At 36.7% G+C, this 15909-nt stretch overlaps 1 protein-coding gene across 7 annotated transcripts in view; it reads left to right on the top strand.

Annotated features, from left to right (window-relative positions):
* The window catches only part of LOC125911570 (sodium channel protein type 2 subunit alpha), an 84752-nt gene that overhangs the window by 8207 nt on the left and 60636 nt on the right, over positions 1 to 15909 (top strand). For 3 of the 7 annotated variants that reach the window (XM_049615566.1, XM_049615559.1, XM_049615561.1), the window contains exons 3-10: positions 4489 to 4578; positions 5342 to 5470; positions 6040 to 6131; positions 7010 to 7282; positions 10168 to 10231; positions 12256 to 12397; positions 12514 to 12720; positions 14095 to 14382. In XM_049615566.1, the coding sequence (XP_049471523.1) occupies positions 4489 to 4578; positions 5342 to 5470; positions 6040 to 6131; positions 7010 to 7282; positions 10168 to 10231; positions 12256 to 12397; positions 12514 to 12720; positions 14095 to 14382 (1285 nt within the window). Of the gene's footprint in view, positions 1 to 4488; positions 4579 to 5341; positions 5471 to 5853; positions 5946 to 6039; positions 6132 to 7009; positions 7283 to 10167; positions 10232 to 12255; positions 12398 to 12513; positions 12721 to 14094; positions 14383 to 15909 lie in introns of all 7 variants that reach the window. The other 4 variants (XM_049615563.1, XM_049615562.1, XM_049615565.1 and 1 more) reach the window with 2 other exon arrangements.

The following is a 15909-nucleotide window of genomic DNA, read 5'->3' as shown; positions in this document are numbered from 1 at the left end:
CGGGGCGCCTGGGTGGCTTGGTCGGTTAAGCGTCCGACTTCGGCTCAGGTCATGATCTCACGGTCCATGAGTTCAAGCCCCGCGTCGGGCTCTGTGCTGCCAGCTCAGAGCCTGGAGCCTGTTTCAGATTCTGTGTCTCCCTCTCTCTCTGCCCCTCCCCTGTTCATGCTCTGTCTCTCTCTGTCTCAAAAATAAATAAACGTTAAAAAAAATTTTTTTTAAAGCAAAATAGTTTTATTTACTTTCCTTTCCTTAGTGTCTCTCAGGATCTCTAATTTAAATGTATTTCTTATTATTAAAAGGATAGTCAGGTAATGTGGAAAATTCCTGTTTGAGTATATGCTTTATTAATTGTGACTTATGGGACAATAATCATTTCTATTATTTGTTAATATTGAAATATATATTTTACTTCATTATTTAACTAAATTCTACCATTTTAAAGAGTAAATAGGGGCACCTGGGTGGCTCACCCGGTTAAGCATCTGACTCTTGGTTTTGGCTTAGGTCATAATCTCATGGGTCATGGGTTCGAGCCCCACACTGGACTTTGCACTGGCAGTGAGGATCCTGCTTGGGATTCCCTCTCTCTCTCCCTCTCTGCCCCTCCCTCACTCATTCACCCTTTCTCTCTCAATAAATAAATAAATAAACTTTTAAAAAAAGTGAATCTTGCTTAGCTTAAAAAAAAGGGTACATATTTTTTAAGGGTCATAAAACCATGGCTCAGGTTATTATGTGACATAAATACCACGAGGCTGTTAATTTCTACCTTATGTTTGCCTTCTGTCCTCTCTTTCAAAAAACAAAGTGTAGAGACTTTTGTACTCAATATATTTGAAGACAGATTTCATGCTGTATTTTTATCCCATGTCAATCAATACATCATCAAAAATCATTAGAAAGGAAAACTGTTATTCCGTTTAGTAATAAATGAGTTGCAAAATTTATTTCATTCAATAGTCAACTGACTGTGCAAAATGGCAAGCATATAGTGGCGAACAGTACAGACATGGTATCTGCCCTCCCAAAACTGACAATGTAGTAGAAGAAAAGACCAGCATTAAAATTAGTCATTGCAAGACTAGTCAAAGATGCTACAGGGATATACAACTGGTAGGCCTAAACAGGTGAGGTACTATGGTGAATAAATTTCTACCAAAAATCATTTTTAAAATGAGTACTGAAGAACAAGTATGAGTTGGCTATAGTGCGGGAGAGAACATTTCCTGGCAGAAGAGGTGGCGTTTGCAAAGACCCTTCTTTGAGAATGAGAATATTACATTAGATGATCTAAAACAATTACAGTAATACAGGACTGGGCAGAGTGAAATCAAGAGCAAAGAATACAGGGGCACCTGGGTAGCTCAGTCAGTTAAGTGTCCAACTCTCGATTTCGGCTCCGGTCATGATCTCACCATTTGTGAGATCAAGCCTCATGTCCGGCTCTTTGCTGACAGGCAGGACCAGCTTGGGATTCTGTCTCTCCCTCTTGCTCTGCCCCTCCCCAATGTGCATGTGCACAGGCTTTCTCTCTCCCTCAAAATAAATAAACATTTTTTAAAAAGAGTAAAGAATACAAAATTAGAGGAATAGACAAGGGCTGGACCTTCTAGAACCTAGACTGTGTTAAAACATTTGATCATCATCCCAAGAATAGTGGAAAGCTATTAAAATTATCTGAATTGCATTTACATGGGTCATTTTGGCACAGTGTGCAGAATGGATTGAAAGGAACTAAACGTGGGTTCAGAGAGACTAGTTTGGAGGAAACTGCAGTAATCTCAGTCACACTTGGTGGGCACTTGACTTTGTAGTGATATGGGGATGCAAAAGTGCACTGAATTCAGTGATAGCAGATAGAGTTGATGGTATTTGGTACTAAAGTGGATGTAGAGGTCTAGGGAGAGAGAAGAATCCAAGATTGTTTCTAGGTTCTGGCTAGATCATGGGATATTTTATAAGATGCAGGGAATCAAAGGTGCAGTCCTGGGTGGGGTGGTGGAGGGGGAAAGGCACTATGAAAAGATATTTTTAGTCCAGTTTTAGAACTCAAAATCTTGTAAATGATTTTGAAATATTAATGAGATATGCAGTGCGGATGTCATTTGAACACTTGGTTGTGTAGAGTTCGGAAGAAAGGCCTAAACTGGAGAGAAACAGTTGAGACGGTGTGTACATAAATGGCCCTTGAAGCTCTGTGGGTTGATGAACTCTACTAGGATGAATAAAGGAGAGGGGAGAAATGGCCCAAGATACCGTCTCCTTTTCAAAAGGAAATTGCGACATTTCAAAGGATACAAAGAAATTGTTGCCCTTGAGGCCTAAGGAAACCAGAGGATTAGGACCTCATGAAAGAGAAGGGAAGAAAACATGAAAAAGGTAAGAATCTTCCTTGCTGAATACTGCGGAGAGAGCAAATCAAATAAGAACTCAAAATTGCCCTTTTGTTTTTAGTGGCAAAACATGCAGAGTCTGCCATCTTTAGAAAGAAAAGCTAGTCAGCTAAGAATAGTATGGATGCATGAGGGGGAAAAAAGATAAACTGCTTTTTCAAGAAGGTTGGCTGTGAGATCCAGAAAAGTTAAGGCTGTGAGTAGTTAAAAGAGATTTGGGATTACAAGAAAGTCTGCCCTCCCCCAAGCAAGTTTATGTTGGTAAGAAGCCCCCACTAGTGTGGGAGATAATGAAGGTAAGAGAAAAGATGAGAGATTTCTGAAGTATTCTGTAAAGGAAGATGTCCAGAGTATGAGTGGGGGGAATTGAAAACATTCCCTGTTGAAACAGGAAGGAAGAAAGGGTAAGTCCAAAAACCTCCAGAGTTTATCAACTCAGGGGTGGAAAGTAGAGATATGGCAGTCTATCTTTTCTCTCAGTGAAGTCAGAGATAAGGACATCAGCTTCAGGTGGGGAGGGAAGGATGAGGGCTGGAGGTCAGAGGGGATTGGAGAATGTTTGAATTGGAGAATGAATGAAATGAAATTGTCTTTGCAGAGGGTAGGAGATGGAGCTAAGTGGAGAAATGCAGGACTGTGTAGAGGACTGTTGAGGTTCAGAATCATGCATTGAGAATGGTGCCGATCTGCCAAAGGGAGTTATTTTCTCTAGTAGAACCTTGCAGGCCAGCAGACACAGAAGGTCTTCTGGCTGTATATACTAATAGCGAATCATCTTAAATTTTATCTTATTTTTTGTTTATTTTTAGCAATTAAGGAACAATAGGTTTCTTCGAGATGGTTGTAGTGCCCTCACGTGGCTGATCGACATCGTTCACTTAGGACTGTTTGCATGTGGATGCATTTGAACAAGCTGAGAATTAAGCATGCGCCTTATATCACTGTTAGTAAAAGCAAAAAATGAATTCTTGCTTTGACTAAAGGCAGTTGTAGGTGCAAAGAAACTTCCATTATAGATTAATGCAACATTGACTACTCATTGGCGCATTTTACTGCACTTAAAATCATGTTACTATTTTGTTATGTGTCAGTAATGTGAAAATGTATAATAAAAATTACAAGTAATTAGGGTTACGAATAGCATTTATTCAGTCTCGGGATTTTTATCACTGTGTTTAAGTTTACATCAATAAAGGCTGTTGTTTTGCATAATTACAACTGAATCTTTCTTGTGCTTTTTATTATATATGAAAGTCATTTTAATTGATTACTGAATATTTTCGCATAGTTTTTGTTGTTGTTTTTCAGTGTAAAGGAAAGTGAAAGGCATTGGCTATGTCTACAAAGGCCAAGTGGGTACAGTGACACAAACCAGATGTTATAAGTAGTGTTCTCTATGATTCAGGAAGTTAGGAAAGTAATTTATTGAGCACATTAAGTGTAGGAGCTTTTGCATATTTTAACTAATCCTCATAACAATCCTGTGAAATGGTTATTTTTTCTCACTTTTATAGAGAATTGAACCAACTATTAGGTTCAATAAGTCATTTGGCCACAATTACAAACCCAAGAAATGCTTGGCCACAATTACAAACCCAAGAAATGCCATCACTAATACCGGCCACCTTTTCTTACTGTTCAGAATTTTATGAGCACTTATACCCTCCACTCAGAAAGGATCTTATTAAAGGCATTCTGCCAAAATGATGCTTTTAATGGAATTATAATGCATTTAATTCATCACTTAAATTCTTTTGTTGAATTTTTGTCAGGATTTACAGACATGCTGAACTTGCAGTTCAGTTGTTGAGTCTGTCATTTAAAAAAAACTTAAATTGATAAATTATTTACCGGTGAACCCAAATCTTTATTCTCAATTATTAAAAACACCTAAATGGCCTCAAAATAGTTGATGAATTGGCCTGACATGGCCTAAATATGTGGTTGTTGAATTACAGAAATGGAAAAGATGAACTGAAGAATAAAATAATAAGAGCATAAAAGTTCTAAACTTCATGGTGTAAAAGGCAAGGTGGGGTATAAGAGTGAGATTTCCCATTGATCTTTGTCTTCCTTGACAATACTCTTCTACTTTATTCAATGTGCTCATTATGTGCACCATTCTTACCAACTGTGTATTTATGACCATGAGTAACCCTCCAGACTGGACAAAGAATGTGGAGTAAGTAGAAAATAAAAAATATTTTTCAGTATTGTCAACCCATGTATTTTAAATTACTATCTTGAGACCCCATCATTTTCTTTAGCAAATCATACTAGCTACTCCTAACCAGACAAGTTTAAACAATGATTCAAAGTTCATTTCAACCACTGATTTCCCATAGGGCAAAGCTTGCAGTGGCTCATTCATTAGCTCAAATTACTGCACTTGTTCAACTGCCAATATTTGCAGCCCTTTATCTTCCTTGTGAATCTCATACCCTTCTGAATATCATCAGTGATTACTAATATCCAATGGTAAAAATTATGCCTAGTTTGTATGTTCTTTTTGTCATGGCTATCACTTTTCTATGTTTTATCAGTATATATGTCATGGCTCTAAATGATGCGTATTTTATGAAATGCAGTGCTTCATTAATTTGGGGGTTAATACCTATTTGCTTAAATCAGACTCAAAGCTAGAGTATTTCAGGTACCGTCCTATAGAACCATATTATTTGGGGAAGAAAAGAAGCATATTATTTGGGCCCTCAAATTAGTTCATGTAGCAAATACAATACTTATTTACTTATAGTCAATGAGAATGTCTCTCAGAATGTAATGTTTCTTTTGCCTTAAACTCTACTTAAGCTTCTTACATCATTGGGAGACTAGTATAGACCCGTCTGAAAGCTTCTAATTTTTTTTTGTTAAGTTTCCTTTAAAACATGTACATGTAAATTACATACTAGATCTTTAATGTGGGCTTGGCTATTTCCTCTCAGGTACACCTTTACAGGAATTTATACTTTTGAATCACTTATAAAAATACTTGCAAGGGGCTTTTGTTTAGAAGATTTCACATTTCTGCGGGATCCATGGAATTGGTTGGATTTCACAGTCATTACTTTTGCGTAAGTATCTTAATACATTTTCCATCCTGGAATAATAAATCACTGATGGGAGCCCATGCTGTATTTCTCCTTGGTGGCTTCCATTGACAGATCAAGCATTTTTCTTAGTTATCATGGGTATTTAGAATATTTTTCTTCTAATCAATTATGCACTTTGGAGAAATTAGGAATCTAGTAGTAAATTATCTAACTTTGGATTCAGTTTGCACTGTAGAGTAATAAAATTTCCGAAGTAACATAGACTATGATTGAAGACAACACCCTTTTTCTCTTAATTGGGAAATCTGATGCCAACACTCATTGAAGTTGAAAAGGTCTTGATGAAAGACCAACATAGACTTAGATTTCCCTAAATTCTGAATAACTCTGATTTAATTCTACAGGTATGTAACAGAATTTGTAAACCTAGGCAATGTTTCAGCTCTTCGAACTTTCAGAGTCTTGAGAGCTTTGAAAACTATTTCTGTAATTCCAGGTAAGAAGAAACTGGTATAAGGTGGTAGGCCCCTTATATCTCCAACTGTTTCTTGTGTTTTGTTATTGTGTTGTGTGTGAACTCCCTATTACAGATATGTGACAGAGTTTGTGGACCTGGGCAATGTCTCAGCGTTGAGAACATTCAGAGTTCTCCGAGCACTGAAAACAATTTCAGTCATTCCAGGTGAGAGCTAGGTTAAACACCGAGGCTGACTTTAGCTGCATTGGCACTACAATCACAGCTTTTGTGCATAGCCTTTTGTTGTCAGATGTTGCAAATCAATATGTAAAAACGCAAGAATCAGGACATCATATTTTGGATGGATTTGATTCTTTGCTTTTTTACTTCTTGCTTTCTTTAAGACCGTTCTAAATCAGCCTTTGAGTTTAACAAGTTTTTGCATGAGGCATTTGCAGTAACAGGCTACATGGTTTGCATCCCGTAACGTCAAGCTTTCCGCATAGAAGCTAAACTATGAGGCATTCAGACTCATGCAAATTTGACCATTTAGGTCCAAAACTGGTGATTATCTTATCTGCAGATAAATGAAAGAGTGAGAGATAGCATGAGTGCTGCATGGGGCTCAGTTTTCAGATGTCTTCCTTTTTTAACCCATATTCCAGCTTGCAGAATTCACAAATATGTAACCTCATAATCCATTGACTTCATGATTTCTTACTACTCTATTCATATAGATTTTTCTAAAATCAATAAGAGGTTAGGGAGTAAGACATCTGCAAATAAAAGCAAAATATTTACACAAGGTTGGTGTTTAAGCATGAATAATAAAATCATTTCTTTTGCTCTGAGGGGTATTTGGAAATACACTTTTGGTTCATTTCCATTCACGGTTTTCTAATGGACATACAAGTTCTGCTTTCATTCATTTTCACCAGCTAGCAGGCTTTTCATGAAAATCTTATTCAATCACAAACATTAAACTAATGTTGTTGGCATTCTGCATGACATTTTTATTTTCCAGGACAAGCTCATGATGTTTTTGTCGGTAAAGTAGCTATTGAATAGTATATTTAAATTCCTCCCTTTGATTTTGTTCATAGGCCTGAAGACCATTGTAGGGGCCCTGATCCAGTCAGTGAAGAAGCTCTCTGATGTAATGATTCTGACCGTGTTCTGTCTGAGCGTGTTTGCACTAATAGGACTACAGCTGTTTATGGGCAACCTGCGGAATAAATGTTTGCAATGGCCCCCAGATAATTCATCCTTTGAAATAAACATCACTTCCTTCTTTAATAACTCATTGGATGGGAATGGTACCACTTTCAATAGGACAGTGAGCATGTTTAACTGGGATGAATACATTGAGGATAAAAGTAAGATATACTTTTAACCATTAAGTTGTTTAGTCCTTTAAATATTAAAAAATACATATAGTAGAAATTGTCTCCATTTTAATGTAAACCAAATGGCTTAACCAATTTAGATAACACATGCAATACAGAAATCAAATGATATTTATGATATGATATGATAATGATATTTTACTGCTATTTTCCCCTTACCTATCTTATCAATCAGTATGATCAAAGTTACCACTCGAAAATGTATCTTTTCCCAAACCAGTGTGGAAAGCAATACAATTTTATGTTGCATAAACAAAAAAATATTGGCTAGGCATTAATCAGGAGTTTTCAGTCGCGTAGTAAATAAACCAGTAGTTTGAACTATTCAGTGTATTGTGCTTAAGTGCATTGTTAAGAAGACTGGGGAAAAATAATCTGGCCCTATTCAGTTGACTCATTATATGTATTGCGTGCATATGATATGCATGAAAATAGAGAAGTCACTCACCGAGATGAAAATCTAAATTTTTGTACTCATCAGAAAGTTAAGCAACCCCAATCCAGCCATTCGCTTATTGATAATAGGAAAGCATAAACTCAAACCCAACTTCTGTTATTCCAATTTATCCTTTTGGTGTCAGTCATTGTTTTAGAGTTGTTTATCAGTATAGTTTGATTATATTTAGGGATGGACATCAGAATAAACATATGATATCATATACTTCAGTATAATTTCTTATCATTGAAGCTAGCCTCTCTGTCATTTGGATGTCCAAGTCCCTCCCTCTCCATATACAATTAGCTAGCCAATTTCCATTGGTCCTTAGATTATCACTATTCCACTGGGATACTTGTTCTAAGGTATCCTTCATGGTTTTTAGAACCATGTGAAATTTTATCCTTTCCCAAATTATATTCATCTTTTAAGAGTAAATATTCTTATGAAGATTTCTATCACAGAAATTAAGATTCATTGGATAAATAAATAAATAATTTTAAATATTATTTATGGGGTTTCCTATTTATTAATATTATAATAACAGCACAATAACAATATTTGCACATAAATCTTTTCTCTTTTCCTGATTGTTTCCTTCAGATAAACTTCTATTAATAGAATATTGGGAAAGGGGGAGGGCAGGGAAAGGCAGTGTCAAAGGGTATAACCAGATTAAGGCTATGGAGACAGAGTGTCAAATTGCTCTCAGAAGAGATCATACCACTGTACACTCCTTACACAGTGGTCACCTTACTGAACTCCCCTTAATATTGACTGTGACTGTATTTTAAAACTCTTTGGTAGCAAGAAAAGTGTATCTTCTTGTTCCTTAATTTTAATTGCAGTAGAATTTGTAAACTATGTTTATTAGTATCATTAGCAAGTTATATATTTCATAAAATGTGAATTACCTGTTGATTTTTTTACTCAGTTCATCAAGTGATAGTATATTTTGGAGAATTCACATGAATTCTTTCATTTATCAAGCACATTAGCATTTTGTCTTCTTTGGCAAATATAGCTTCTTTTTCATTTTATTACTTGTTTTTGATATTTAAGTGATTTTCACTTCTAGCAATATAGTCATCAAATTTGTTTTCAGTTTTCTCTACTTAAGTTTAGAAAATGCTTCTTAGTTCAGAGATCGTAAAACTATTCATTTAGGTATTCTGCATGTAAAGCAGCCCCCCATATATTCTACATAAAAAAACACTTACAAAGCTTATATATTAAATTAATGAACTTGTTTTTAAATCTTCAATCTTTAAAAATCTGGAAATATTTTTTGGTACATATTGTGAGGTGAAGTATAAAACGTTTTACAAAACTATGACCCAGCTTTCCCTGCATAATATGTTAGGGTATTCCTTCAACATAGACTTTAAGTAGTCCTAAATACAATAAATTTTTTGTGGGGTACATGTATGTGTTTTAATGTTTCTGTGTTGGTGTGCTTTTGTATGAGAATATGTAAATATGTATGTTTATGTATGTGCATGTTTTATAAGATCATCTTTGCAAATTATTGAGGTTATATATAAGTATTCCCTAAGAATAGAAATTAGGAGCACCTGGGTGGCTTAGTCGGCTGAGTGTCGCACTTTGGCTGAGGTCATGATCTTGCAGTTCATGAGTTCGAGCCCTGCATGGGGCTTGCTCAAGCTTTCAGGGCATAACCCGCTTCAGATGTTCTGTCCCCCCCGCCCCCCGCCTTGTCCCTTCCCTGCTTGCACTCTCTCTCTCAAAAATAAACATTTTAATTTTTTTAAAAAAAGAATAGAAATTAGATATACTTAGAAAATTATATATCTTCAAAGAAACAAGTTTATTCTGTTCCTTTGAAAGACAGTAATCATGCCAAAATCCAAAACACAATACTTATATAGAGCATCATAGAAAGAAAAAACACCTAAGCCACTTTTCACAGGAAATTAACTTAAAACTGGTAGGAAAAAAAAATGTCTAAATCTATTTTGAGTCCAGGAAAAAAAGTACTTATAAAGTAAAATTTTACTTGCATGGAAGCACTTCAGAACAACAAGGCATCCCTTTCTCTCACTTTTTGTGCCAAACAGGCTTAATTTGGCAACCCTTTTTTTTTAACCATCCCAAGCAATTTGAGTTTATATTTGCAATAAATGCTGATATGAGAATATTATGATAGTTATTCATTCCCCAGCCCCAAATTATTTTTAAACATTTTCTAAACATTTATTTAATTGAAGACTTTGTATTTTGGTATTTGTTTAGTATTCAGTTATTATTGAAATATTTTCATTCAGCCCATATACATATTTATTATTTTATCCATTTCATTATGGTTGAAAAAATTGTAAGGTTTATTACCTAAACACAATGGCTGAAGTGTTTTGAGGGCTTTTTTAATGATTCTTTCAATTCCTCCCTCTTTAAATAGGTCACTTTTATTTTTTGGAAGGGCAAAATGACGCTCTGCTTTGTGGCAACAGCTCGGATGCAGGGTAAGTGATGTTTCATATTGAGTTTCAGTCCACACTGCTCCATCAGCCTCAGTAACTTGCCACCTCCCACCCACCCAGCCCTCGCTCACTCCTCATTCAGGGCCCTCCATAAATTCTACTTCACGCTGATTCTCAAAATAGCTGAAATAAGTGTGGATTCTCACCTCCTTCACACACTCATATGTGGCAATTACTTTTCCATACTAGGTCACAGCTAATCTTCCAAATTAGTTAAATGGAAAATTGAAAAAGCAGTACATATGTATTAGAAGATTAAGTTAATGGAATTCATAAGCATGTACTTTTGTAAGTGTGATATTTTTTATATGCTAATGTAGTCTCCATGGCTTCAGATGTAAGATCTCTGAAGATAATGACAGTATCTGAGTCATGGTGAGTGTATGTCGAGCATCTTTTAGCAAAGTGGTTAAGAGCATAGACTGGGAAGTTTGCATGGATTCAAGCCTGACTCCACCAAATAACATAACCTCTCTGTGCCTTAGTTTCTTCATGTGATAAATGGTTAGTATAATAGAATTGCTATGAGAATTAAATGGATTAGTGAATAAATAGTTATTATAGCACTCAATATGTGCTTTTGATTATTATGATTGATGTGTGAATATTTGTTATTAAGAAGTATTGCACTTGGGGGGTGCCTGGGTGGCTCAGTCCGTTGAGCGTCTGACTTCGGCCCAGGTCATGATCCCACGCTTTGTGGGTTGGAGCCCCTCATGAGGCTGTGTGCTGACAGGCTCAGAGCCTGGAGCCTGCTTTCAGATTCTGTGTCTCTCTCTCTCTGCCCCTCCCCCACTCTGTCTCTCTATTTCCCCCAAATAAAAAACATTAAAAAAAAATAAAAATAAATAAAAAGTATTGCCCTTGGAGCTAAAGCCAAGGAAGAGTCAGAGAAATAATTACCTTCCCCTATTTCCCAAGAATTTAGAATCACAAAAGAATTCTAATGTTTTTTCAATGGAAGATGATATTGTGGCTATTCATAATTAATACCTGTAGCAAAATTTCCAATGGCTTTACATTTGGCTCATATGATAAATATTGTGCTGCCTTTATCTCCAAATCCCAGTGATAAGTAAAACAAACTAATTTTAACTCCTTGTCTGTAACACTAAGTGCTTTACATATGATATCTTATTCAATGCTTATATATTTACAAGGCAATTTCTGGGGCGCCTGGGTGTCTCAGTCGGTTAAGCGTCCGACTTCGGCTCAGGTCATGATCTCACGGCTCGTGAGTTCGAGCCCGGCGTCGGGCTCTGTGCTGACAGCTCAGAACCTGGAGCCTGTTTCAGATTCTGTGTCTCGCTCTCTCTCTCTGACCCTCCCCCGTTCAATGCTCTGTCTCTCTCTGTCTCAAAAGTAAATAAACGTTAAAAAAAATTATTTACAAGGCAATTTCGATTATTAGCCCTTTCTTATAAATGAGGTGCCTGAAGATTAGCAAAGTTAGGAAATTTACCCGAGATCATGTAACCCAGAAGCGTCAGGCACAATATTGAGGCCAGGTTTGGCTTAATCATTAAGGACATAACTATGAAATCTTCAATATGCAGAGTCATTCCCTCCTCTCCATGTGCCCTCATCCATCCTTCCATCACCCCTTTTCCCTACTCACACACACACATACACACACACACACACACACACACACACACAGAGTCACTCTGCCTGTAGATATCTTCAGTGAAAATCAATTTTTCCCTGTAGGCTTATTTTCCTGATCATGTCTGTAAGTCCCAGAAGATATTAATCATGATGTGATTGCTTTTATATGGAGACATGGTAAATATAATGACAATTAGGAATCACAGAGTAATCCACAAAGAGTCTTAACATATTCTGTTATTATGTAAATCAGCCCACACAGTAGTGGGTTAAGTGCTGGGTAAGTTGAGAGAAATCCGTTTTCCCTAGTGTCATATAAAATAGATATTGGCGTCTATAAAAACAGGGAAGTCAGCCTGCAGACTTTCAGTCCTGACTTTCTTTTAATCTAATTACAGCCAATGCCCAGAAGGATACATCTGTGTGAAGGCTGGTAGAAACCCCAACTATGGCTATACAAGCTTTGACACCTTTAGTTGGGCTTTCTTGTCCTTATTTCGTCTCATGACTCAAGACTTCTGGGAGAACCTTTACCAACTGGTGAGAACAGATAAAATGATTCTTCTGGGAGGCATGAAATACTGAGATCAAGAGAATTGCTATAAAAGCTGTAACATCTATATAAAATTTCATAAATATCTCTTACATTTTTGCAGACACTACGTGCTGCTGGGAAAACATACATGATATTTTTTGTGCTGGTCATTTTCTTGGGCTCATTCTACCTGATAAATTTAATCCTGGCTGTGGTGGCCATGGCCTACGAGGAACAGAATCAGGCAACCCTCGAGGAAGCTGAACAGAAAGAAGCTGAATTTCAACAGATGCTCGAACAGTTAAAAAAGCAACAAGAGGAAGCTCAGGTATAGTTAGCAAGCATAGAGCCCTTTTGTGCTTGTTGATCTCAGTCCTCTGACCACACCGGTGAGGACAATGGCATTTAGTACACAAAATCAGTAGTGGATAAAAGTGACATTTGAAACATGTCATGTGTGTTTGGTGTTAAAAGCCTGTTAGGTTTTTAGGAGATTATTATTTTACGTTGATGATTACTGTCAATCTGATGGCATCAACACATGGAGAATTTATAATTGCTTTGTTGACTTTTTTTTTCTCCCTTGTGACTCCTCATTTGCTCAAGCTCACAAAGTACTTAAACCTACATGCTGTCAATCAAAGCATTTCCTTAATGTTTCTGGGGAAGAGGAATTTGTTCTGGTTACTTCCTCATTAGTGTCACTAGAGGTGGGAAAGGTCAGAAAACCAGAGTCAAGCTGAGAAGATTATTTCCTAGCATCTGAAAAAACAAAGACCTATTTAATATTTATTTTTTATTTGAAGGGTGCTTAATGCAAGTTTATGGATTGCATAAGAAAAATGCTGGTGTATAAATACAGTAAATCACTACATGCTTTGCCTCCTATCCTGTAAAAATAATTTAATTTGGACTTGATAAGACTTCAGAATAAGGCAAGAATTGCTCCGAATTATATTTCCTTGACTTAATGGCATTAGCTAATCCAATTGCCTATTTTTGGATTTTCTTGGATCTTAACTATAGTTACCTTTTAATACTGAGTCTCCTAAATATTTAATAAAGGTCAGATAGATAAAATATACTGGGGTAACAGCAGCAACATAGAATACCGTATCTTTCCAAAAACTGTGCTGTTATAATTTAGAAATTCATTCAGAGGCCATGATCTGGGATTCCCTTATATATGATCTGTAACGTGTTTTTGTTGTACATTTCTTAGTGAAATACTCAAGTGAGAGAGGGGGGAAATTTTATTAAAATAAAAATATTTGGTTGAACTAAATTCACTAATTTAGAAGGGTGCCAAAAGTGACTGTCAGGTGGAAGTGTGATGGATCAGGTTGAAATAGGAAACCTTTAATTCTTGAATTCTTTCCTTCTTAAAATAGTGGTTAAGTCATAGAAAACTGTGTTATGATAGTTGAACGTCTTGCTCATATTATTGAATAATTAGAGAGCATATGGAGAGGCCAGAGCTTGAAAGTTTCCATCAAAGTCACATGTATCATCTTCCACGTGTCTATTGACTTTAATTCTTTAATTGGTCTACTGACAATGCATTGTTTTCCAACATATGGACCAGAATGGAGAATTGTTTTTCAAGATCGTATTCATGATACTAAAAGTAAATTAAGCAGTAAACATGGATAGAGTTTCGCAAGGTTTGTGTGCAACTACCATTTACCACATGCCCTTCCAGGCAGCAGCTGCGGCAGCATCTGCTGAATCAAGAGAGTTCAGTGGTGCCGGCGGGATAGGCGTTTTCTCAGAGAGTTCTTCAGTAGCATCAAAGTTGAGCTCCAAGAGTGAAAAAGAGCTGAAAAACAGAAGGAAGAAAAAGAAGCAGAAAGAACAGTCTGGAGAAGAAGACAAAGAAGACGGGGTCCGCAAATCGGAATCCGAAGACAGCATAAGAAGAAAAGGTTTCCGTTTTTCCTTAGAAGGAAGCAGGCTGACATATGAAAAGAGGTTTTCTTCTCCACACCAGGTAAAGATATTATTAGCTTACACAAATTGTATTTTCGTAACAAGCCATGTTTTAAAGATACGCCAGCGTTTGGTAGAAATAAAACCGTCTTACCCCTGGATGGCACAGTGGTTTCAGAATTGTAATGATCATCAAGTGTTTTGATTATCACCTCAGAGACTTTGTGAGTTTTGTGACTTTTGGAATCCCAAGAAAGCAGTTTTAGAGCGTAGATCCCCACTGAGCTTGGGAAGGTTTGTGGTTTTGAGGTTTTGTTGAAGACTCAAACATCTCGGGGCAAGTTTCCACATGAGAAATTCTCAGCAGATGGTTCCCATCCGTTTTTAGCTATGCTGCTGTGCCTGGACCCAGTAACTATGGGCTTTCTGAGTGGCAGGTTCCTAGAAGTGAACTGTGTATTCTTTCAGACCATCTGTGTGGTTGTTCCCATTCACATGCAAACCTCATTGGAAGAATCATTCTTCAGACCCTCATTTCAAGGGGAACTGAAGCAAAATTTTTCTAGAAGTGTAGCCAAAATTGTTAGGTGGAAATGCACTGAGGAGTATTTATGACACTAAATAAATAGTGGTGTTGAGTGGCACTTGATTATCTGTCTCATGTTTAATGTGGGAGTCCCCTTGAAAGAATACCTTGATTCTACAGTGCAGTAAATGTTCACTGGATGCCTGTGGCTTATGTACTAACACAAGCTGTGGAAACTTTGAAATTTAGGATCCTTAAATTTTGAAATTACCAAGAGAATTACCAGGAATATGGGTTCTCAGAAGACAATTTCACCAGTGGTGAAACCTTAGTATCTATACAGTAACAAAGACAATTAGAACAACACTGATAGATAGGGGCGCCTGGGTGGCTTAGTCGGTCGAGCACCGGACTTCGGCTCAGGTCATGATCTCACGGTTCGTGGGTTCAAGCCCCACGTCAGGCTCTGTGCTGACAGCTCAGAGCCTGGAGCCTGCTTCGGATTCTGTGTTTCCCTCTATCTCTCTGCCCCTCCTCAGCTCTCTCTCTCAAAAATAAACGTTAAAAATTTTTTAAAAAAGAACAACAATAGACAAAGTGCATTGCAGCTTTCAATATAAATTTGTTTAAATCTGTCACTGCAGCCCTGAGCAGGTACCATAATCATCACCCCAAACTACAGATGTGAAAAGAAAGAGAGGGCTGTATTCTTTGTCAAATGCTTGTTTTATTCTTGGCATTCTTTTTACATTATCATAATTAATACTAACAGCTCTGCGTCATATTACTTTCACTATTTATTAGGCCCTGTGAAATTAAATAACTGCCCAATGTCATATAGTTATTAAGGGTTCAGGTGGTATTCAAATTTGATATGACACTGAACCACCTGAACTTTCCACTTTCTCAGCCCAACCTGAAAGAGTATTTAAGAAAACTGATAAGGCAACTTACCATTTGATTTCACTAAATAATTAATATATAGGATTTTAGTTGTTTCATACATTTTATAGTATAGAGTCTCACAAAAACTTATATTTAATAGGTGTAAAATTTTTATAG

This window comes from Panthera uncia (genome assembly GCF_023721935.1).
Source record: "Panthera uncia isolate 11264 chromosome C1 unlocalized genomic scaffold, Puncia_PCG_1.0 HiC_scaffold_3, whole genome shotgun sequence".
In the NCBI taxonomy this organism is placed as follows: Eukaryota; Metazoa; Chordata; class Mammalia; order Carnivora; family Felidae; genus Panthera; species Panthera uncia.
This window is presented reverse-complemented; position numbering and strand designations above follow the sequence as displayed.